At 44.7% G+C, this 23,805-nt stretch overlaps 2 protein-coding genes across 6 annotated transcripts in view; one reads left to right on the top strand and one right to left on the bottom strand.

The window, feature by feature from the left end:
* LOC120947329 (protein TANC2) overlaps positions 1-23,805 on the bottom strand; it is a 117,955-nt gene that overhangs the window by 73,226 nt on the left and 20,924 nt on the right. The window contains exons 1-2 of one of the 5 annotated variants that reach the window (XM_040362553.2): positions 17,332-17,562; positions 14,953-15,667 (exon numbers count right to left, since the gene is read on the bottom strand). The exons of 3 other annotated variants lie outside the window; for them this stretch is intronic. In XM_040362553.2, coding sequence (XP_040218487.2) covers positions 14,953-15,163 — 211 coding nt within the window. In that variant the 5' untranslated portion in view covers positions 15,164-15,667; positions 17,332-17,562. Of the gene's footprint in view, positions 1-14,952; positions 15,668-17,331; positions 17,563-23,805 lie in introns of those variants that run through there. One more of the 5 variants, XM_049606601.1, reaches the window with a different exon arrangement.
* The window catches only part of LOC120953716 (tyrosine-protein phosphatase 10D), a 144,863-nt gene that overhangs the window by 117,093 nt on the left and 3,965 nt on the right, over positions 1-23,805 (top strand). The gene's annotated exons all lie outside the window — the stretch shown is intronic.

Below are 23,805 nucleotides of genomic sequence, written 5' to 3'. Positions count from 1 at the left end.
GAATGTAACTATTTTTGTGTTTTTTCTCTTCTTCTAGCTATGGCGATAAGCGACCAAAACAACATTCCACTGAGTGGCGGTCAGTGTGGTCTTATTATAAAGTAGAGGAAGTTTAATTAATTCATAGCTACCGGCACAGCTAATGCCAGACATAGCAACTACCAGACACCCTGGCATCGGCCTGCTGCCAATACCGATCTGCACCCATTGCTGTCTGGGTGTTGGATCGACGTACCTCAACCGTCGTGCGTTACGTAAGAGCTGCAGCTAATTTTCAACCTGTCAGAGTGAGGTGCTGCGGTAGCCGTAACCAGCAAGACTGCTACCACATAAAACAGCAAGCAAAATCGAACGTTTCTCCGGGAAATTATACTACCCTGCGCGCAGATTGCTACGATTACACATCCCGCCGCTAGTCTAAGGGACCAACGACTGGGACTAGCTTTTGGAACGGAAATTATTTTACAAAAGTTGCAACCCTCTCATGAATGAGCAACGAGACAAGGTAAACAGCCAGCTGAAAGCCGAAAGGCTGGCTAGCAAAATCGATCGCTTTACCGATGTGTTTATTTTCTAATTAACCTTAATGGGATAGACCGATGCCGAGGTTGCAGCGAAGCTCTTCCACTAGTAGTTCCAGTGTACAAACGAGTTCGCGATTGATAGATTACACGATCGCAGGTTCGCTGCCGGTTTGCTCGTTTACGGAATTGTTAGAAGAAAATACACACGAACGTGACCTCTTGCAGCAGCAACAGCACCACCACCACCACAATCAACGCTCCACTCTTCTGAATAGCAGAGTAAATGTGGCTCTCGTAAGTTCCCGTGCTGGAGACCCACGATGAATTGGGTTTTAGGGGTAGCTCTGCTAGTCGTTAAGGACTTTTTCAACAACGCCACGATTGCAGCGCACAAGCTGAGTGACGTGATTGATCTTTGACCGTTCTCGACTGCAGCCGTGGATGAGATGTGTGTCTCTAGCTGCAAGGCATTGCGTTGTTGTAAATGTTGGCTTATTGGTAGGTTCACCACATCACTAGCAAGCTTTTTTTATCTTTCGCATAGCGCGATGAGCTGTCTGGCTAAAGCACTCGTCGATAGGTCAACCAGAAGGGGCTATGGAAGAAGATTTCAACAAAATTAAGGTAACTAAGCCATATGAAAAAAGAACCCGATGATTTGTTTTTGCGCTTCAAGCCAATAATTTGTACTTGTTGGTGAGATTATAAGCAACCCGGAAGCATACTAACTTGAGATTAATTACATATTGACACACATGTAGCACTTAATGATTGCCACTCTCTTAGCGGATACGTTCGTTTATTTATATATCCTTGATGGGTTAAAAGATATAACCAATGACACGAGTATTTTTCAAGCGATTCATGCTGCAAACGTTTGTTTACAGCGACCTATTGATGTTTCTGATGACCGTACAGTTTAAAAAAAACTGTTGTTTAAGGTAAAAAAGCCAATAAACATAAGATTTTAGCACGACTGCATTCATTCATTCAACATTTAAAACTGAAGATGCAAAATACCTTAAACTCACTGTCATTCTCTTTCACCCCGGGGACTGTTATTTGTGTACGTGCAAAATCGTTCCCAAGGACAACATCCTTGCGAGAAGTTCCTTTTAGTAAAAAAGTATCAAAAACACGCCACCCATAATAAATTCACAAACCGGTGGACGTTACTGAGCGTGGGTGCAAGCCATAAAATACTTAACCGCTCACTCTTACCCACTAAAGCCTGGTAGATACACAAAGCGAAGCACACCTTAGCAGAATGCCGACATCGAATGGCACACACTTAATGCAGCGCCCATAAACACTAACCAAAACCGGACACGATGGTTCGTTTTTAATTGTGATATTTTATTAAACAACCATGCACAGATTAAGACATTAAACGGTACACCTACCAGGATGGTGAACAAGGGAAGAAAAACGCTACAGCAGTTCTTGTAGTACCGGTAGTGCGGTCGTGAGTACACTACTCTACAAAACGTCTCCCTCCTGTATATGAACCTTCTTGTTGGGCAGCTTAAGGGGAGCATACAGGAAAAGTAATATCATGTAATGAGCAGAGTTTTTAGCCAATAGCTTCATTAAAGTGAACCTCTTGTACCAGTCTTCAACTGTGGTTATCTTAATGCCAAGATCATTCGCAACGTATGTATCATCATGGAACAAATCTCTCCTGCCATGGGCATAGGGCGCAGCCGGTTTAAGAATGCCGATACGCTAAGGTCATTAATACAAACATAAATTTTATATTGTTCCCATTGCCATTGCTGCTTGCAATGCTGCCAGATGCAATTAGACGCAACACGATTCTTGCCGTTTATTTTTCTTTTTCTTGTTCAGCAAAGAAAGCCTCACGGGATGAAGATGGTTGCGATGTTTGCTATTAGTGCACACACCAGGTTCTGTCACGACTGCCCACAGACACGACAAGAAACACAAATAATGAACACATATCTTCTTTTGAACCCTGTACCTTTCTGCATGCACAATGCAACCAAGAAAAAAGGGTCGCTAGGAGAGTTCATTTATCAACCCGTTCATATTGTCAATCAGCGATCCTTAACAGCATCACTAAGCATCGCCAAATCTGGTCATAAAGAGATCGATCCAGCAATAAAACCGACCCAATTTCGCAGACACGCTACCCCAATCCAGCTACATCCGGTCCGCACGATAGAGCGAGAGAGAGAGAGAGCGAGACTGAGGTCGAACACCGAACAAGGACCGCAGCTGTGGGCCGATGGGGATTTTGCGCGTGCACCACGCAAATCTTCATCCGGATTGCACAATCTCCACTTTCTTACGATGCGTCACGCAAAAACCGATCTGCCACCAAACTGTGACCACGCGTTCGTTCGAGGCCAACAGTTTGCGCGTCATCCGGTGAGCACGATACAGAGGGTTTCTTGTATCTAGGAGGAACTGCACGTACGATTTACCTTTCGATTAGTGGGCAAGAGCAGAGCACTGATCTAAAAAACGCGCTGTGAAAATAAAACCAGCCCGTATGAATCGTACATCGGGACGAGTGGCCACCCACCTATTCGGTGTTTGCAGGCGAACGAGCTCCACGGGGCATACACACACATACACCCATCTGACGCCTCTTCAATGGCATTGGCCGGCTTGTAAGCTTACCGCCTAGTCAGCGGGTGAATATTTGTTTCTGCCAATTGGCGATCACGAGACGCGAATCGGATGCATAAATTTTACGATTTTTGCACAGGCACGCTCCTGCACCAGAGCTTCAGCACATGCACGGCGATATGGGGCCGATTTCGTGTGCGCTGTCCACTCTCCGTGAGCGTTGCGAGCGGTCGGGCGCGCTTTATTTGATTTCCGAATTCGAGGCCACGCGCGGGCGCAGTTCGCAGTAAGACGATCGATGTTCCAAACCCTCTCCCCACGTGTTTTCTGTCCCATAAGGCGTACCGGGACCAGTAGGATCGATCGCTTCACTACCGCCAACTCTCGGTCGGTCGGTAGTAAACTTTTATGAATGAAAGTCGCGTAGTACAACGCTCACAGCAGCTACAAAGTCTGTGGCCAGTATATCGACAGCCTGAATGGACCACGCAAAACGACCGTATGTGGAACGTGGGTTACGCGGAGGAGCAGAAGAAACGTAAAACGCACATAAACGGAACGGAAATGCCCCTATCGGGCTAGGCCAACTTCCTGTGCACTAGGCACGGCTCTGTAGTGCAGAGCACCAGACTAGACCACTAGCTTTGCAAACACATACAAATACACAAACAACGCGGTATGATACAACCGATAGTTTGGCCGTCCAGAGGTGAGTATTGCGTGGACGGACAGCAAACAGTTAGCTCTGTCAGTCCACCAGTTCGCCACGTTCCAGTGCAGATATCTGTGTCGCTGGTTTCTGCTCGATAAAGCCGTGGGGACTCTTCAGGCAAACAGCACCACCAAACAAACTCCTCATTTGAAATTGAGAACTGGCACAGCATGCAAGCAGCTCGTGTGTTTGTGCAGCGAGCACGCTAAGTCTATTGATTTACTCAATGAACACCACCAGCAAAACCATCATCGACCAAATGGGGTGTTGTGGCTGGATCTGCACAACACAGACAAAAAACCCCTCCCAGACGCTAGAGTGTGCCTGAGTTGAGATGCACGGACAAACAAATGTGTGGCCGCCACAGCCACATTGGTTGGTTATGTTTGTTTTTTGGGGCCAATTAAAACGGAAATTTGTGGGCGATTGCTGGGGCACAGTTACCCCGGTGGCTGTAGAGAGGGCACAACCTACCTACCAGACACACTAGACGAAACACCAGAAGACACCCAGATTTTTCTGCCCATGGGTAGGTCAGTGTACCTGATGTAGCTCCACAACCAACGTCGAACAACATACGCGTAGCAGCAGCAGGTTGTTAATGGTGGCCAGTAGCGTCTGTTTGGCATTTGGCTAAATATTTGCCAATCCAATTTCCATCACGAACGCCTTCGCTGGCTACCAGCTAGAAATCCATTCTTGCCTCTTCTGTTTGGACATTAAGCTAGCACTTCAACCACACATACACCGGACCTGCCCACAGCCGAATGGAAACCAACAACCACTAAATCATGCGCTAGATCGCTCCAAAGTAGGTGTCAACGACGAGCTCCACACTAAAACGAGCTCGAAGCGCTCCTATCGAGAGGCCCCTCTTGAAAGCCAATTAAATCGATGACACTTCCAATCCATTTCCAGATAGCGAGAAATTAACCTGTACCACACGTATGGCCGAACGCGGAAGAATGGCCTCGATCGATCCGGCAGCACCTGACATGTCGAACAATCCCGATCGCACTGCTACTCGGGACGGTCTGCAGCCGGTCGCGCCAAACATGGACCAAGATTAATGGGTGTCGTTGGGTTTCAGATTACCACCGAGATCGGGATTCGGACCGGACGCACCGAAATCACACGAGCACGGCACACGGCTTCATACATGCACGTTCGATTTCAGTCATAAATCACCATCTTTTCACCGCTCCACCATACACAAACAGCATCCCAAAACGGTTTCCTCAACGCAAGGGTGGGATGAGCAAATCGAACGCGAGAAGATGTTAGTATAAAAAGGCGCAAAGGTAAATGAGCTGTTAAACGAGCTTAAGTATTGTTCACTTGTTTTTTTTTCCTTAAGCTTTTCTGCAAATAAGGAAGCAAAGTATTAGAAAATAGGCCGGTTTTAACTGAACGTGCTGTTGTATCATGCTGTTAATAACGCTGTAAACTTTAAATCCTCCAAACGACTCCTTTGCCTAGAAAGGTCATTAGTCTGCAAGTTCGAATTATTCAAATGCTAGAACTCTACTTCACCGCTTTTATGCGAATCAGCTTCAGTGTCGATGGTACGCTCGACAGGCAATAATCTTCTCTGCGTGGGACTGCGTGCTCATTGCGGTCCGGGGTAAGTCGCAAATTGGCTAGGCGTCCACTACGCCGCAACTGTCCAAGGAAGCTGTATTCTTCCCCACCCGCTGTGCTCACTTTCCATCAGTTCAGCTACTTCTACCATCTTGGGCGCCATGGCGTATTATTGAGTGTGCCATAAATCAAGTCAACTTAAACTCTTCCGGGAGGGCATTCATAGACTTTGCCTCCTTCTGAAGCATCTTACGAGCGACAGTAGAAAAGCATTTCCACAAGCACGAGTTTGTAACGTATTGAATTGTCACGCCACAAACCGTTTTCTCACCTAGACCCCCACTTTCTTGATGCTCATTGCTCAAGAATAATTTAGCGTAATTCATTTCGATGCTCACCATCAGCATTCGGTTGAAGATCATTTGAGTACGGAGTCCCGGTTTAGTTTGGCACATCTTTCACGTCATGGTGTGCACAATAGGATATATCTTCAGGGCGTCTATTGAATTATTCCCCTGACCAAAACCCGTCAGCCAACGCCGGTTTGATGAATAACACTGACGAATATCATGTTCGGAATATGCCCAAACCCCACCGGACGAACATCGTTCTAAGCGCTAAAATGACGTCTCACTTAGAACCATACCGGTTCATCAACAACAGACAAGCCATGTAAGCGATACATCAGCCGGTAATATCAACAGCTTTGATTTCAGCAATCTTAGAACTTGTTTCCTTCGTTCCGACAACAGTTCGCGCTGCGCATCGTGATAAGTTGTACAAAGCAAAAGCGGGCACGGACATATTATCAGCATCTCCTTAACTATCACCCGCGTCAATCATTCGCCCGGTCGGTAAATAAATCATTTCCCATCAACCAGACAATGTTGGCCTCTCGCATAAAACGGTGTTTCCCACTTCTGCGCGCAAACTTTGCCAGACGCAAAGGTCTTCTTTTCTTACGTGTGTATTACCCAAAAATGTAACCATGCTAAAGTGCTAAACTATTCATTCTAAAGCGAGAAGCCTTTCTATTCTTGACTCCACCGAAAACATACAAAACAGCCAAAGTCTAAGGGTACTGGCGCTACTCTCGGCAGTAATTTGAACCACACGATTCATGGCAAAAAGGAGCACACGAAGAAGCCCCGACGTATGTTTCTTTGTTCTGGGAACAGTGCCCAAGTGCAGAGGCAAACGACGCGGACTTAACCCAACGAACTTCAAAATCCAGTACCAGAGGAAATAGGATCATTATCTTCCTATGTGCACATGCAACTTTAATTTACTTCACGATTTCATTTTTATGCCTCCGCCAACGTTGGGCCAGACCAGGGGCTTTTGCACCAGACATAAAGACCTTCTCTTTTCTGCCTACGACCTGCAACCGCATTCAAACAGATGGAGACGAAACGGTGATGATAGCGCTGTGATTTAGGTTTTAATTTCATAGCAATTTTACGCCTAGTCTCCGTTTGGCCAGCGAGTCGATAATCTGCCCAGAATCATGCTTGTCTCTTGTTCTTTGACTTTTAGACCTCGCTTTTGCTTCTTTTCTACCCGCAATCGTTCCCCACAGAGAGCTGCACACACTTAGCTGACCTCATCTGTACTGTCCGTGCGTTTGTTGCATGCGCCTCCGCTACGACTCTACTACCCAAACAACTGCGATGCACGTTCTTAAGTGCACTGTTCTCATCTCTGCTGGTGTTACCTCGTCCGTTACCGTGCCAACCGTGCGGACGGTTCGGGAAAGACGACAGCTACACGAGAGCCAGTTGGCGTTGCTCTCTGAGTCAGTCGCCGAGACAAGTCCGCGAATGGACATGAACTGGCTGCTGTTATTACTGCATGTTCGCCCGTTCACCCTGGCAGGTCCTTCTGCTGTCTGGCGCTGCTGGTACTGCTACCACACACCCTGCCCCAGGCCGTGTAGCTGTTGTTCTGTCTAAAAATGGCAAACTAAAGCAACAACCGGTTCGCTCAACCGGGGCTTTTAGAGGCTCCAGCGATGGAACTCAACGCCCGCTAGATGCACCAGCAAAAACCGCTCAAAGGCTCATCTCGCAACAGAGCGACACAGCGCAAGACAGCGGCCCTGCGCAAACGGGATAGAGCGAATGCATCACCAGCGATTGTGGAGAAAGTTTAGCGCCCCGTTTGTAGCAAAACTGCCGTTTGCCAGATGAAATTTTGATAACCACAACTCGACGACACTCAGAGCCCGCAATTGCAATCGCAGCTCGTTGGCTGCCATATTGAATGCAATGAATCACGTTTTCCCGATTGCACATCCAGCTGCGATGACAGAGTGGAAGAGTAATCTAGTGGACTTTTACCGCAATGAATTGCTTAGTGTTTTTTTCACTTTTGCCTTCTTGTATTACATCTTTAGCCAGTTTTCACGGGCGCTAAGTACAGTGAAGACGATTATCAAATTTTGGTCATTAGTTTTCCAACTTCGCAAGGTGAACTACACTTTCTAAACTCTCAAACTCTTGCTCCCATCGACACCTGATACTTGTATCTCTTCGTACTCTTACCAACCTGCAGCGTCGTGGTAAAAGTGTTGGGAAAAAATATTTCAAATATATGCTAGACACACCTTCTGTGTATTCCATCCCAGCGAACGCATCTGGTCACATCAGCGCAGTACCTCCAGACTGTTGGCAATCAACTCTGTTCGTTCCGGTTCGATGTTGCGGAAGACAACCCATCATTCCCTGCCTTTGAACTTTCGAATACAACTGACGGTCAGTAAACTCCCTCGCGTCGATTGATGGATGTGTAGGGCTTGTCCAACAAATCGAATGCATTTTCAAGGTTTCTTTAGTATTCGGTCATGCCGTAGCTACCCTATGCTAGCGGTACTCATCCCTACAGTAACCGATTAGACATTGATTGAATATTTCGGAAGCTTACTGCGAAACGACGACGAACGTACGAGTCAAGGGGCATAAAAACAACGAACAAATAGACAAACATTGAGGTTCAGTGAGGCGTTGGCATCCGAAGTCACTAAGGTTCGAAAGTTGATTATCGGCAGTGAGAGGTTTCAGGTCGGGGCTCGTCTGCGGTCTTGCTTCTTTTTTAAACTTCCAAATCATTCAACCGTTGAGCGAACTTACCGTCTGGTCGATGGTAATGTGTGGGCTGTTTATAGCCTCTACAATACCGAAACACTAAACCCGACAAAGTGAATATGAGGCGTCGGGCTACACGTTGACTCAGCAACTGGTACACCGACACAGGGCAGCAACCCGTCCACAATGAGTGCTGACCCTGGGTCCTGGGCGTGTGTTCAGCGGGGCTAAGAAGATGTCTAACACAGCTTGAACAAAAAGTGTTGAACTTCTTTTCCTTCTGCCATAAACACAGCGCACCATGTATCCCATCATGCTCTCTGGAACTGAACCGCCTTTTGCTGCTCTTCTGTCTAGCGCCAATCTTTCGTCGATGAATGGGCTAATGATATTTTAATAAATTTAGATTAATTCAACGCGATCCAACCAGCCGTCGGAGAGTATAGAAAGAGAGATAAAGTTTGCTTCGACGTCCAACGTTGGCAATACAGAGACGAATTGTGCTTTTCGAAGAAGAATACGGTAAGACTCACTCAACGCTTTGGGATAAAAACAAATTTAATAGAAAAAGAAACATACACACATGCGCACGTTTAGCTAGGCGGAGTACAGGATCGGCATGCTCATCTGTATGTTTTTTCTTTGCGATTTCTTCTTTAGTTCGCACGAAAATAATTCCCAAGAACAGCACAACCAGCCTCTCGTTGGGTTCGAGATTTATCATGATTTCAGATGCAAATTTGGTGGATCACTACAGCACTGCTTCTACAGCGATCAATGCCCCGGTGAATAGACTCGTCAAACAGAGCACTGGGGTTTTGTTATCTCGCGAGACCCGTTATCGTTTATTATACGACTGACAGGGCAAAGTAAAGGGCAGTATTCGATACTTTGCTGCCCCTACTTCGCATCGTCATAGACCGATACGGGGCGGTAAAATCAAAAACTGATGCTGAAAATTCTGCGCACCAAAGCTCGGATCAGTATGGAATATTTTAGCAGCTATCTAGAATTGTCGGAATCGTTCCGTAAGCTGAAACCACACTTTTCCATTCAGTAGAGAACATTTGCGCAATCATTAGCATAAATTATTACTGCATTAGTGACGGGAGAAGAAACAACTCAACTCGAAGGGTGTCTATTCAATTATCAAACTAATAAAAACAGCAGGTCCAACCAATAAAATAACGCCGAACGGTAGATGCGGCAAATTGACTGGCTAATAAAAAATTATGTACTGGTGTGGCTCTATTTTTCAACCATCCTATTTTTCAACCATTCAACATTCAAAGCGTTATTAGCCGCTCACCACACCAAAGTTATGAAAATTAGAGCTATTTTCTTGTTGTTTCTTTCTGTGTTCGTTCTTTTCTCCTTTGCCGACTGGGACCAGCACGCATAAACATATTCCCACCGTCAACAATCACACTAATCATAAAGTCAAGGTTAAGCAACCGCAACAGCGTAGCCGTACGCATACGTACTTGGACGGCTAGCGTACTGGTCGTATTACCACCGGTCAAGCGGTCAGACAACACGGCCACGCAGACGAACCTGCCGCACAACTATCAGCTGAACATTTTTACATATATTAAACATTCCATCCTTCCTGCCCTCGACCAGCAGACGAGAGAAATCGCCCAAAACTTCCCCACCCGATCCCGAGACGAGCCCATTTCAAGGGCTTGGGATAGGGCGGGCCGAAAACCTTCGGTGACTTATTACGGTATGCTGAACGCGCTGCGATGCCTGCATTTCGTGAGGGAAAATATTTGTAAACCTTCGCTTTATTTAAACCAATTCCTGGAACATCGCACTACAATGTCTTCATTTGCATAATTCCTGTCCCTCTCACTCTCGTTCCCTAAATGGGCGTAACATAGTCTGTTTACAATCCAAAACGAAAGCATACAACCAACCATGCACCGAAATATCGTCTACCCTTGGAGCGTTTATGAAACGTTCTACGTCCGACAAGCAGCTTAAAACAAAACCCCTCCAAACGGGTAGCAGTGCAACTGCCTTTTTGCGATCGTATAATAAAGAGGGTAGCAAGAAGATGACTATCCACTAGTCAAAATGAAAGAGGACAAACAATAACAAGCCACTAATAATACTGGATCAAATTACTACTCTTGCGCACGTTGAACGAAAGACTCGTAAGGGACGTTAAGTGACGAACCTAACACAACTGTACGGGTACTCGAGATGGGATTGATAAATCTTATACGCCATGTGGCGTCTTGATTTGTGACAGATCGACTTCGCTTTTATACATTTATTTCAATCTGATCACGCATACGAAATCCCCTTTACTCGACACACGACCTGTCCCGCACTACACGCAACCATGGGCTCCGTTCGTTTTCAAGTTTTACTTGTTTCAAACACATTCTTGCTTATGGGCGGGTACCAGATAGGGAAAAGCTGGCGCCATACCGTTTTTCACCGAAAGGTAAAGGCATTCCGAAGTCACGCCAGCGAATGGTCCAGGGCCAGTAATTGGACATGTTCACGGGGATCCAGATCGGATTACTCATTAGGAAGCGATTTGAATAATGAATAGCACTAGTAGCCAAGGGGCAACCGAATGAAGGTACTTGCTATTTAAACCCATTTGATGTTGTAGGTGTGGATTTCGAAAAAGGTTCAACATTATTTCGTTCCAGGAACATTGGTTCTGGTGAACTTATATCATACCCCATACACATCTGACACACCTAACTAACCATAACGATCGTACACTTCCGATCATGATGCCTGTTGTGTATTGCAAACGGTTTATCAAAATAAACTATTTCACCCCAAGGAAATGGTTTATTTGTAACGCTGTTATGCCCACGACTCCGAACGGAAACACAGAAAGTGTAGATCATTCCAATGAAAAAATATTTGCGGGAAACTGGTACACACACGTGTCAGGTAGACATTTCGATGCTTTTTATATGCATGTGCATATACTCAAACAAATTGAGTTCAGAACGGTGTGTGAAGCAATTGAAAGCAACATTAAATTATATTTTATTACTTTTCTCCCAAGCACGTAACTATCGACCATCGTTCGTTATGAGAATTAATGCCCGAATGTAACAAACATTTGATCGTATTAAATATTCATTTCCACCGGAAAATCCTTTACACTAAACACACGATTAAGGCCACAAATCTCTCCATCTTTTTAATATTATTTTTGAGCCACCAAAGTGCCAGCTTGCTACCGATTCGTCTCACAGCCATTCAAAAGCCTTCACCGTGCATATCGAAACGTGTTTGATCCCAGCCTCGGTCTGCCAGCTGTCCACAGAAAATCGGATTTAAGACGTTACATCCGACATAAACCGACACCCGTACCGTTTTCCCTTAACCATTACTTTCATTGTCAGTTTCCAGCGAATTTCTACCGGGCACAATGATAACTGTGGATGGAATTTTTCGGAAAGGGATTGGTTCCCGGTTCCAGTGTGCCAGTTCCTCACTTTCGGACGGATTTCGGACATGTAATGAAAAGAATTACTCACAGCGGAACCTAAATTCCCCAAAGAAAGTTCACCAACAACGATGATGATCGAGCCCTGTCATGAACCACTAAAGCTGATGGCAGCGGTAGTGTTGAGAGGGAAAAAATCTTTATACCATCAGTGTCATGCTCGGACACTCCAGAGTCTCGGTAACGGAATTTGACATGCGTAAAGGGTTAATTACAATCTTCTGCCACACTCGGGAGACGAATGCGTTGGAAAATTGTACGAAGGGAAAATTTAAAATCCACCGCTACCTAAATCGTAAAGAGAGAAAAAATAAACCAAAGCAAGGAAATCAACGGTATAACAACGAAGAGGAACAAAAAAAGCCATAACAAATCCAGCTTCGTTTAAACACCCAAACCACCGGAGCCTAAGTCCGCCGAGCATGGCATCCGATGATTGATGAAAGACTAAACAAAACCCCAGACACCATCGAAATAGTCCAGACGAACGGAAGACAACTTACGTTCACAGAGTACCCGCCACTGTTGACCCAACACAAACGCTTTCTCAAGCCACATGTGAACAGCAGCGAGAATGCGTACGATCACAAAATGCGCGCAAAAACTTCTACAGTCCACTCTGGCTTTGAAATAGTTCACCGTCTGGTTGCACCTCGCATCATACCCGCGGACACTTTTACTGCCCCCGATCGATACATCCCGTGGACGCGCAGAAGCAGCCACAGTCAATATTTACCGACCATTCGGTTTGTAAATGTTTTGCAAACAAAAACCACCCAGCCAACGGATAGAAGGGTCGCCCGGGATCAGACGAACATGTACGGTTTCATCCGCTGGAGCGGGCAAAGAACCTTTCTCCCCGCGACTGACTGGTGCAGGACTGCTAGCATGAGCAGTTCGAGCTTACTATGAATGATACAGTTGTCTATCACGTTTTAACACCTTTGCAGATGACAAGTGATGGCATTGAAGAAGCCGAACATAAAAGCGTTGTTCGTTGACCTTACGATAGAGGTCGGGAAATCTGTCACAGATGTTGACCGGCTGTGGCGAAAGTACGCAACACAAAATAAAATCGTTTGAAGTCGTTAGAGAGAATTACCATTTAATGAATGATAATATTTTATTTATTATTCCATTGTTTTTTTGTCCATCCTAATGTTGCAAATGTATAACGTAAAACATTATGATCGTAAAACTAATATTTCAGCAAAACTGAACGTCGACAATAAACCGAACCTAATGACTCATTAAACTACGGTTCACTTTATGGGGCCATTTGGCCCAACTGGTTTCGAACGTCCTCGGAGCATCCAGACGAGTTTTACTTTCTGCCAAAAAAACAGTACCCAGTGCGACAAAAAGCCAAACACTACAGCACAACATCTCCATCATTATTACCAGCGCCGGATGACTAATTTAAATATATAGCACTACAGCCGAATGACCACCAATGCGAAGTTGTAGGAACTGTTATCCAGACCTGTGTTACACTACCCGTTCGTACGTCCGTGGCGAAGAGCAGCATTAAAAATTAGCCATTTTTCACACTTTTACTGGATGTTGCAAGTTGCAAGCTAACCGGTTTTTTCTGCATGTTCCATGAGAGTAAGGCTACTCAATGGATTTGAACTCGTCGCGTACAGCAATTCGAAGGGCTTATGTAGTAGATATGTGCTCGCAATTATTTTTGCGTCGATTTGACTTGTTTTTTTATCCCTCCGCTTAACTTTCTTTATCCAAACAGGAGAACGAATGGATGTTTGGTTTTTTCGGATAATCTTTAAAAAAGACAAACGAAAACAAACCGTACATCATAACCACCGGAAGTGGTGCCCATTTTGTGATGGTAATCGCAAGTGAATTGTGTTGCATATGATGCACCTGCACGAAATTTAAATTGTAGAACGTTTTGCTGCCGTACCGTATAATGTGTATCCATTTTCACTTACTTTTACCACAGGCATACACTTATTGGTTGTGCAAAAACGAGAGAAAATGCACACAATTCTTCAAAATATTGCACTTTTCAACCTGCTGAGACGACAGGAATTGGGAAAGGCACAATATTTGCAGAGACAGAATAACGAAATACGATTGGATCCTACTTAATGATGTTAGTTCAATCATTTCTTGTGCGGTTTGATCTCGTAATTTTCAATCGGTTTGGTTGGGAGTGGTTGTATCGTTTGGCTCCGTTTCCAGAGTGGTCAAAAATTGACGGATACATATAAATGTTTGGGTTTCTCTCTCCAAAATAATATCAAACCGTAGACAGCGCAGCGAGCCAGCGAAGAATGTAAAAAAAACCTTCACCCAAAAATGGAAAGGACGGAAAAGAATAATCTTCGTGCAAAATTACCATCATTTAACAGTTGCTTACGGACAAGGGCAGGAAAACACAAATTTGCAATCAAAATTATACTTTTCCTTCAAATCAAATCGTGATAGCGCACCGGCAAAACTTTCCCAAATATTGGCAAAACATTTATGTCTTCCTTTTTGCGTGGAAAGTTTTATCCAATTACATAGTTACGTTATTTATAGCAATTTGTAAGTTATGAGTGTATCATTCGCCAAAATGGATGTAATCAACTCGAACCATTCAATTTCAATTTGCTGCCACAAAAGCAAGCCGACTCGATGATAGTCTGTACAGGTTTTCAAAACAACAGTTCAGTGTCTCATTAGCATTATTTTGGTAGCAAAACTATCATCTATCAATAGAAGGACATGTAAAGTTGGTATATCAATCCATCCAAACGGCCGCAAGTTCGTTGGCCAGTGAAAACGAGCCTATGATAACGATCATTAATAACATCTGTCTGACGTTTCGTGTACCGCCAAACAAGGTTCAATAAGAACGTAATTATGTAAATGTTATACCATGTATTACAACACCACCCAAACACAAAACCGGATCTACACTGTGAGTCCCAAGCCGCCCGAAAATACTGCGTGCAATATTACCTAATACACTGAGACTGAGGCCACTGCCGGGACGTCCACTTCGGATGGCGTTCGGGCTGGCCGATGAACCAGCATATCCGGCGGAACCAGCCGCGGTAAGGGACTTCCGCACACCCGTCATCTCGTCGCCCGCGTCACCATCCGGGAGCGCCGTCGTATTGCCGTTAGCGCCATCCGGTGGGCCGGTTGCTGTTGTCATATTTATGGGCATTGTTGTCACATTGGTACAGACATGTGAGCGTTAGTTTTTGTTGTTGCTTTCAGTTGATCTCTCTCTTCACTAACGCAGCAATCGAGGAGCGTGATTCGTTTCACCATACGTATAATTCATTCACGCTGCCGTTGTAGAACAAAGCTATGATCTTTCTTTCTTTTTTCTTGATCTAATGCGTAAAGTATTGCACACCAACAAGCATACGGTACACACTCACATGGACACTGTATTGGTTGCTACACTGCTCTTATTACAGCTTAATACAATACACGTGCTTACTACACGAAACATCTACTCTGGTCGAAATTATCATTCTCGGGCGATCCTCGCCACTACAAAAATCACATTCGCCGAGGATGAACACTGAATAATTATTTGCTACTTTTTTATATTCCACATTCCTTTCAACGCGGGCACTACTTCCGGTACACACTTACAAACAAACAGCAGGAACACACAAAAACACGATAGAACACTCTTTTTTTATTCGCATACACCTCGCTACAGGGTGGAAATGAATACATTAAAAAACAAAAAAAAAAACAAAATAACTCCCTACGCACCACCAACACAACTAAACCCGAGCTCAACCCGATCGAAGCTCATGGGCCGCAAACTATTTAGCATTATCAGCTCTGTACCAGACGCTCTCCTTTGTCCTATGGCGAGAGAAGCCATCTAACGATTGGAAAAGAATCAGTTTCAGTATTAATCTCTTCCGGTGTGATAGGATTGTGTGCGTGTTTGTGTTGTTCGTTCACTCTATCCGTTAATGCGGAGCCGTTTTTAATGATTCAATTTGTAGACCTCCATCCATCCCGTAACCCATTTCTCACTATCACAAATAGGACAAGGGTGTTCGGTTTCAATAAAACTGAAAACAAGACGCTTCCCGAACCACCTTATCTGCACAAGTACACCAGGAGGCTAAATGTTCTCCGAGCGGTATCGTAACCGATCGTTGCCAGCGATCAATTAATCAACCACCATTCCCTTTTTACACACACACACAACTTCACCGCTCGGCGAGTACACATACACCATCATCACGAACACAACCGTACCGGGAGCATTAGAACTAAAGCGCAGTCTCACGCTGTTTGGAAGCTCGCGATCTTAAGCACACAGCGTCCGGTCTTAGGAGCATCTTCTGCTCTCGTACGCACGCAAAGACGGGTTGATGGATTCAAAGATGGCGAAGATAGCGTAGAACGAATTGCGGTTGCTTTCGATGCGAGTAAAAGGGCTGGTGAAGATGCGTGCGAAGCGATCCACGCTCAGGCTGCTCCCACAAGGAGCCACACCACAGCAACTCTCAGTTAGCCTCTTCATCCCAACTACTCGAGTTAGCTCTTTAATTCCATCTTCAGCGCTTACTGAGTGCAATGCAGCGAACGGTGGTGGAAAAGCTCGCGTTCTTACGCCGCTTCTTCTGTTCGGCCGTGATCTGATAAACCGTACCTTTCCATTTTACATCACTCTTTCAACGCTTTTTACACTCTGCTTGGGATGAGGCTCCGAGGAACACGAGCTTCGCTGCCTATCGGTGCTCAACATCGCGCAACCGTCCCAAATTAATTACACTTCCTTTCATTCGCTACACGGAGACCACGGGCCATTCGATCGCGACTTGAAGAATGGTTCTCAGGGCAACGACAACACTGGCCGGAAAGAAAAAGGTATCTAACAGGACGCGATTCCGGCCCGGCAAAGCAATCTAATTAAAAGCACGGCCCTTTTGCAAACGCAAATCCTCCACACGGTTCTGATAGCAACCAGTCACCCCATCCGTTAAGGAAATGCTTTTTTTGAACTGTTGCTTCTTCGCAAGCCTTTCACAATGCAATTAAATCACTGTTCACACACACACATACATGCACAAACACCCATTTCTTTGCTTGTTTACCCTCTGTTTCTCCCTGCCCGGAACATTAATTATATTTATTTCTTATCAGCATCGTTCAGAACTTCGATTAGTTTGATTGGTTTTAATGAACGAGCATCGTCACCATACGCACACGTCTGCACAGGCGCTGCGAACTCATTCAACTCCATACAACCTCTAACGATCACGCACGAAATGCATCGGTGCACGCTGACTGGGTGACTGCTTATCAACCGATTTCACACAACCAACCACAAACTTCTTTCCTTTTTTTCTTTACCTGCACAATTACCAAACAAATACGCTTCAGCACGGGGAAGCAACAAATGTTTAAAACCACTTTGCCGGCCGCAGCCGACCAAACACACTGATAAAGAGTAATTTTCAACCAAGCGTCGCGACAGCGTTTCTGTCGTTCCACAGCTCGTTGCCGATGGCGTGGTGCACGGGGCCCGCACGCACGAAAACACGTACCGTCCGCAGCGAACGATGGTCGAGTTGAAACTAGCGGCTCCAGTCGACGCATACCATTAACCCAGAGGCATCCGCCGTTTCAGTCGAGCGGCGAGCAACGGAGAGAAATCCCCCGACCGTACCGAATGGAGCCGTGGAGAAGTTGCGAGCGATCGCCCACGGAGGAGAGTGTGCTGCGTGCTCCGTGTAGGCAAGGTGGTTGTATGCTCCCACCGTGGACATGTTTTTATCCAGTCGATCGAGCTGTGGAGAGCCCGTTTAAGGGTTGAGTTGAACCCCTTGCATCCCTTGTTAAGGAGCTTGGAAAGCTTGACAAAAGCAACTAAACGTACTCTCAACACACTTCGCCATTGTCTGAACCGGTGTACGGAAAAGGGGAGAGAAAACAGATGGGAGAGAAAAGCAATGTTTTCTGCAAAACCCATTGAGAGTGCGCAACTCTCGTAGCATAAAGAGCACTGAAAACATGCTAAGGTAAATTGTGCGATTCTCAACATTAGTGCCACAGACTATGCCATAGGAACGTAACGTGGTTGTAACCCGATCAGTGAGATGTACTAATATTGTAGATTTACAATTACTTTGTACTTGGCTACAGATTACGTCGTTTCAACATTAAAAAATGTTTAACACGATTTGTTTCAGGCAGATATTAATTTGAACAAATTGTTCGTATCATAAATAATTGAATAAATATATAAATAAATATCAAAATTACGCACGGCATCATGGCGTGAAATTGACAATATCTACTATTTGTAACATGGTTTGAGTTTCTTTATTCTTTATAAAAAAATCACCCTTCATGGCCATTGGATAACCTGATAGCTTATCTGAGAGGCTTTGGGAAGCGAAATTCCAATAAAAACTGATGCAATATGTTTGAGGCGCCAGTTTATCGCGCTAATAATTCGATTGCTGATAAGCAAACAATATGAAAAAGGTTTAAAACTACGTAACCCTCTGCTCAGACGCTTATACAATGCATTGAAAACTATGCAATTTCAATAAACAAATCTGCTAACCCCGTTCCGTTACCAAAGTCATTAAATGCAATGTTTATCAAACACCGTCGGTTGCAAGTTGCGCAAAAAGTATGTGGTACGATCACAGACACGTTCCTACACGGTGGCAAAGAGAGTATCCGTTCTTACAGACGTCTTTAAATGCCAGCAGCACACCGTGCCTGTTGGTGGCAGCAGTTGTTATGATAATAATCGCTCGATGACGGTAACCATATTCTAGGCGACTCTAACCGAACAGATGCAACGCCAAGAACAACTTGTTTGAAAAGTAACCGCTAAGGACCGTAGAAAGCGTGGGCAGAATGTTCGATTTCAATCACTCAGCTGCATGAAACGCGGCTAATGCAGTTGGTACACTTTTTCATTTCGATATTCGTTGTGGGGCTTGCACGTTTTTCCTTCCTCGTCCCATACACATTACCCTCGAACACAAGCATACACACAAGCGCACACGTACACAGAGCCGTCATCAATGAAGCTGCTAAACCACCCCTGCCACCAAGTGCAGCTGAATGAAGTTTTGTTCTAGAATCGCAGCACACCAGCCGAACCGGTTCGTCGGTGACGGCGACCACTTCCAGACATCTTGACGACAAGCCAAGCTCAGCGAGCGAATTCGCGACAAGGGTAATTACTGGCCGCGTTCCGGGCAGGGGTGTGATGAAAAGTTGATCTGGCACACGTTGGCTCCAGACAATGCGACTCCGGGACACCAAACGTTTCAGCCGCCACTGTTCTCCTATGCTCCGCAAACTCGAAGATTCAATCAAACGTACCATTCAAGTATTAAGGCCGGGCTACATTGATCGTACTCGCAAGCGTAATTTCGATTTTCACTAGCGCATCTGGCGGCGGCTGGTGGAAGCTTTTTTTGGTCATCGAGGGAATGGATCTGCCGGATTTCAAAATTTAGTAGTTTTTCCATCGTTTTCCATTGCAAAAATGGATGCAATGCGTGCAAGACATGTGTATCTACGTTTTACAAAACTTTTCTCCTCCGATTTAAGTAAAAAACATGGAAAATTAACGTATTTTCTGGAGCGGCTCCAAATTGTTTGGCAAAATGCTTCGGTCAGCCGCCGCCAGATGCGCTAGTGAAAATTGAAATTACACCAAAGAGTACGATCAATGTAGCCCGGCCTTTAGGCCAACAACTCCAGCCCAGTCCAGCCGGTCGATCTCCAAAAGCCTTCAATGTTGCAAACACGTTCCCAATCGATTCGGTGTCCAGTTTGCCGTCGATTCAATGACAGGATTACAGCATTGTCGCCGAATCCACTGACGACTACGAATGCCGCATGCCCCACGAGTTCATGATTTATTACACCTTCGACATACCATCCACCTGGGGCTTGCTGCACAATTTTTGTTGTCACTGCGAACGATAATTTAACAATTCGCCAACAAGCGACCACAAAAAAGCAACCTCCCCGCTAGCGGGCTCACAGCGAACATGGGCACCCAACATTGCGTTTAACACGCAAACGCGCGGAGGACGCGATGAAGCGACACCGATAGGGAGGGGGTGCAGGAGAGTGCCCGGGAACTGGCCTTCCCTTTTGGGGCTGATAAGAACGATCGGCAAAATGTCGACGACGGCGGGAAACAAGACAGATGCCGATCAACAAGCTGTCAGTGTGTCATGTCTTTATCGATTCACGGTTGGCTAATTTGAGGTAGATATATTGGCACCGTCGCACCGCGAACCGCCAGTGCTTCAATGAGTGTATGGATGTACAGCAACGAGCAAGTGTGTGTTTTCTTTTATGGCATTAAAAAAATAGCACCAAGATCTATCAAATTATACAAGAAAAACGAGAGAGGAAATCGACAAACCACTGGCGATGAACAGGAACTGATTCCCCCTTTCACATGCTAATTTAAATTATGATAAGCGACGCATCGTGACCCATGGGCTTGTTTCTTTGATTCGCCAAATTCCACACGCGCCATAATTAAAGACAACAAAAAATATTCATTAAAAGTCGACACGACGCATGCAAAATTAATTCTTTACATCAACAGCGAGCGATAACGATAGCCCGCGCTGGACCCTGCCTTGCGCAGAGCTACAGCTGCCTTGCTGCCCCAACACTGCCGACACACAAAGGAAATCAGCACGATGAACATAAATCTTCCGGCACAAGTTTACCAGTAACAGACAGAAAGCAAAAACTCTACTCTACAATTATCAAAGCTGGCGAGAGCGCAACAATATGCAAAACAGAGCTTAACATCAAAGGAAAAAAACACTTTCACTACTACTATGGGGAGCGCTACTGTGTTCGCTGCATTATCACGCCGTCTCAAATTCATACCCGAAGACAATTTGTTATTGATCGTTTTTGCGCTGTTTGACACCGGGCGATCATTTGTTATGCGCCAAAGCCATGTTGTGACATGTTCGATGCTCAAAATTTAACCAAAACACATCCGTCTTATGGGGACTGCCAATTCTGCTTCTGAGTGAACGAGGGGACTGCGTCGGTTTCCACGATGTGAAGGAAGAACGGGAGGACGATTTGCATCAAACCAAGGGACCACAGGGACGAAAGGAACCAAGTGGTTGCGCTCTCGTCCGCCGCATCGGTTCTACTTATTATGAAATAATACAGTCTATGTCCTCCGCCAACAATAAACCGGTTGAGCTCAAACAAAACCCAATACAACAAATGCACCCAAGCCCGATGCTCCATGGACCATCATCGCGTTCTTTTTTGCCTGTCCGGCCCAACCCGGGCCGTACATCATCAATCGTGTGTCCTTACCATCGATCGTTCTCTCTCTCCTGCGGCTGTAAGTGAGGCTGAGGCCTTCTTTTCGGCTCGGAAGGACACATCTTGCAGTCAAAAAGCTCAGTACCATCGGGAGGACGGGGAGCTTGGATGGGACGGTTCTGGTGGCCGTGAATCTTGAGAAAGTCCGAGTGAAATCATTAATCATTTTGCGCGATGCAATCTCTTGTTAATGTGCATTGTTTTTAAAACGATGCAGTTTGGGATACACACATGCAATCAGTGTGCCGTCAATTTTTTTATTATTATTGCTTTGGTTACATGTTCGTTTGCAAGCATTGACATATATTTTACATGTTTTTAGTGTGTTTTACGCGTGGTAAAAACAAACACATTCATCAAGCTGAGTATTCTACTTTTTTGTGATACAATGCCAAACATTAATTTATTTATAAGTACAAAAAACTAAATCCTTGAATAGACCAAAATAAGAGGAACAACAGAACAGTACCAGTACCTCAACAATTCCCAACCCTCCAAAAGGAAGGAAGGTAAGGCAATAGTTCTTATTAATTTATTTAAAAAAAAAACAACACAAATTTTGCTGTCATTTGGATTTTGTTTTGCTTTTCACTCGTGTTTTATCGCGATTTTTAAGCATATTGTACGAAACCGAACAATCCGTTCGATCATATCAGATCATATCGCCATACCTCGATTAACTTAGGAACATAGATTTCGATCAGATCGGGCTCGATTCGATTAAAATCTCGTTATAATTCGTTAGCAACATGTATCCTCCGGTTGGTCCATTTTGACCAATTTTTTACTTGAACAGGAAACCCAATTTTACGATTTGATCAGAGTGGGACCTATCATTTTTAAACCCAAATCCCTTACGTTTGTTTCCACACATAATAGGTGGAGTCAGCAATTGTGTTTTATTGTTTAATTTATGTTTTTTTTTTAATTCCATCGCTTTACAAACCCATTACTTCGCTTTCATTTTCGTACGTTTTCGTACTCGCAAATTTATTTTACCCAGCAAAGTGGAAGCGGTAGTAGTAGTAGTAGATGTTGAAGTAAAAATTAACTTCATCCCCTTGAACCAGCAAGGCGGCATTTACACGAGCTTGTTGTTGTCGCGTAATTGCAACCATCGCGTTTCCTTCGCGTGGACGGTTGGATAATGTACGTGTGCGTATGTGTGTATGCACAGAATATGGGTCCCCTTCGTGTGCGGAGATAGTAATGCACAGCAATCGATAATTTCACGGTCATCCAAAACGCTTGTAGGCTGGTATGGTATGTTCGTGAAGCAAGTGCAGTACGTTGGCCAGAAAAAGACTTTACATCCCTACAAGGTTTTTTCCCTAGGCCTTCTGTCTTGGCAGGGTGGGTTTTACAGTGTACTTTTGCAGAACAAACCGTATTGCCCGTTCAGGTAGCAGGCACAGACTGACAAGTGACTGGGACCGGAATGCACCAAAAATCTATTGCAGCATCAAAACTGAAGTAAGCAACGAAGAGTTGAAACATTTCGACCAAACGACTGTCTGGACGAAGCTCGACGATTAACAACTTGCATTGCTATAGCAACGGGTTTGCAGCAAACATCAATTATCCTCATCGTAAGAGTAATTTTCTCGACGTTCGACGTCAAAACTATTAGCCGGTGCTGTAAACGCCCACCGTCCTTGGTGGAATGTAGAGCAAAATAGTTTTGTTGCCCATTTTTCACTTATCATTTATTGTTAACCTGTCAATTCGATTGCGATCAACCAAAAAAAATTGCAGTATACGGAACACAACCATCACCATCCCCATCAAGCCTTTCCCGCTCTGGTCAGCTGTCCAAAAGTGAATTCTCAAGGAAACCGATCGTACAGCTGACAGACGCGCAGCATAACATTTGCTAGCCTGAGCTCCATACTACGGATAATTAAAATAAATGAGCACTTTTATACCAACCCCTCTTCAGCTCCACGTCCTTGCAGCTCAATAGATCGTTATCTTCCACGAGATCCAATTTACATGTTTTTTTGTGAATGAATATGTTACTCAATGCATTTTAAAGCTGAAACAATTTAAAATGTGTACTTCAACTGCACAGTTTTTGTAAGGCTTTCAAATAAAAACATAGCTTTTAAATATTTTGTTTACATTTGATTTAACATTATGATTTTCCAGCATATTTTTTTGTTTCTTTTATTTCCAACAAACGGATCCCACGGGACTCAAATATTATCATTGATTTTTTTAAACCGATGCCATTCAAACACATTCAAAAACAATCAAGATCCTCAAGATCAGACAACGCATAAAAACGACTGAACTTGGCTGGAGTAATAACCAACGAATTTTGTTTCCCTTGCAGTTTGAAATTGCACAGACGTTCCACAGGCAATATCATCAACACAAGATTCGAATTGCACTACATCAAGGAAGTATTCGAACACAACAGGCAAAAATTGATTTTTTTTTTTAATAAACAAAACATAAGCAATAGTCCATAAAGGC

This window comes from Anopheles coluzzii, chromosome 2 (assembly GCF_943734685.1).
Source record: "Anopheles coluzzii chromosome 2, AcolN3, whole genome shotgun sequence".
Taxonomy (NCBI): domain Eukaryota; kingdom Metazoa; phylum Arthropoda; class Insecta; order Diptera; family Culicidae; genus Anopheles; species Anopheles coluzzii.
The sequence above is the reverse complement of the archived record's forward strand: the minus strand, read 5'-3'. Positions and strand labels throughout refer to the sequence as shown.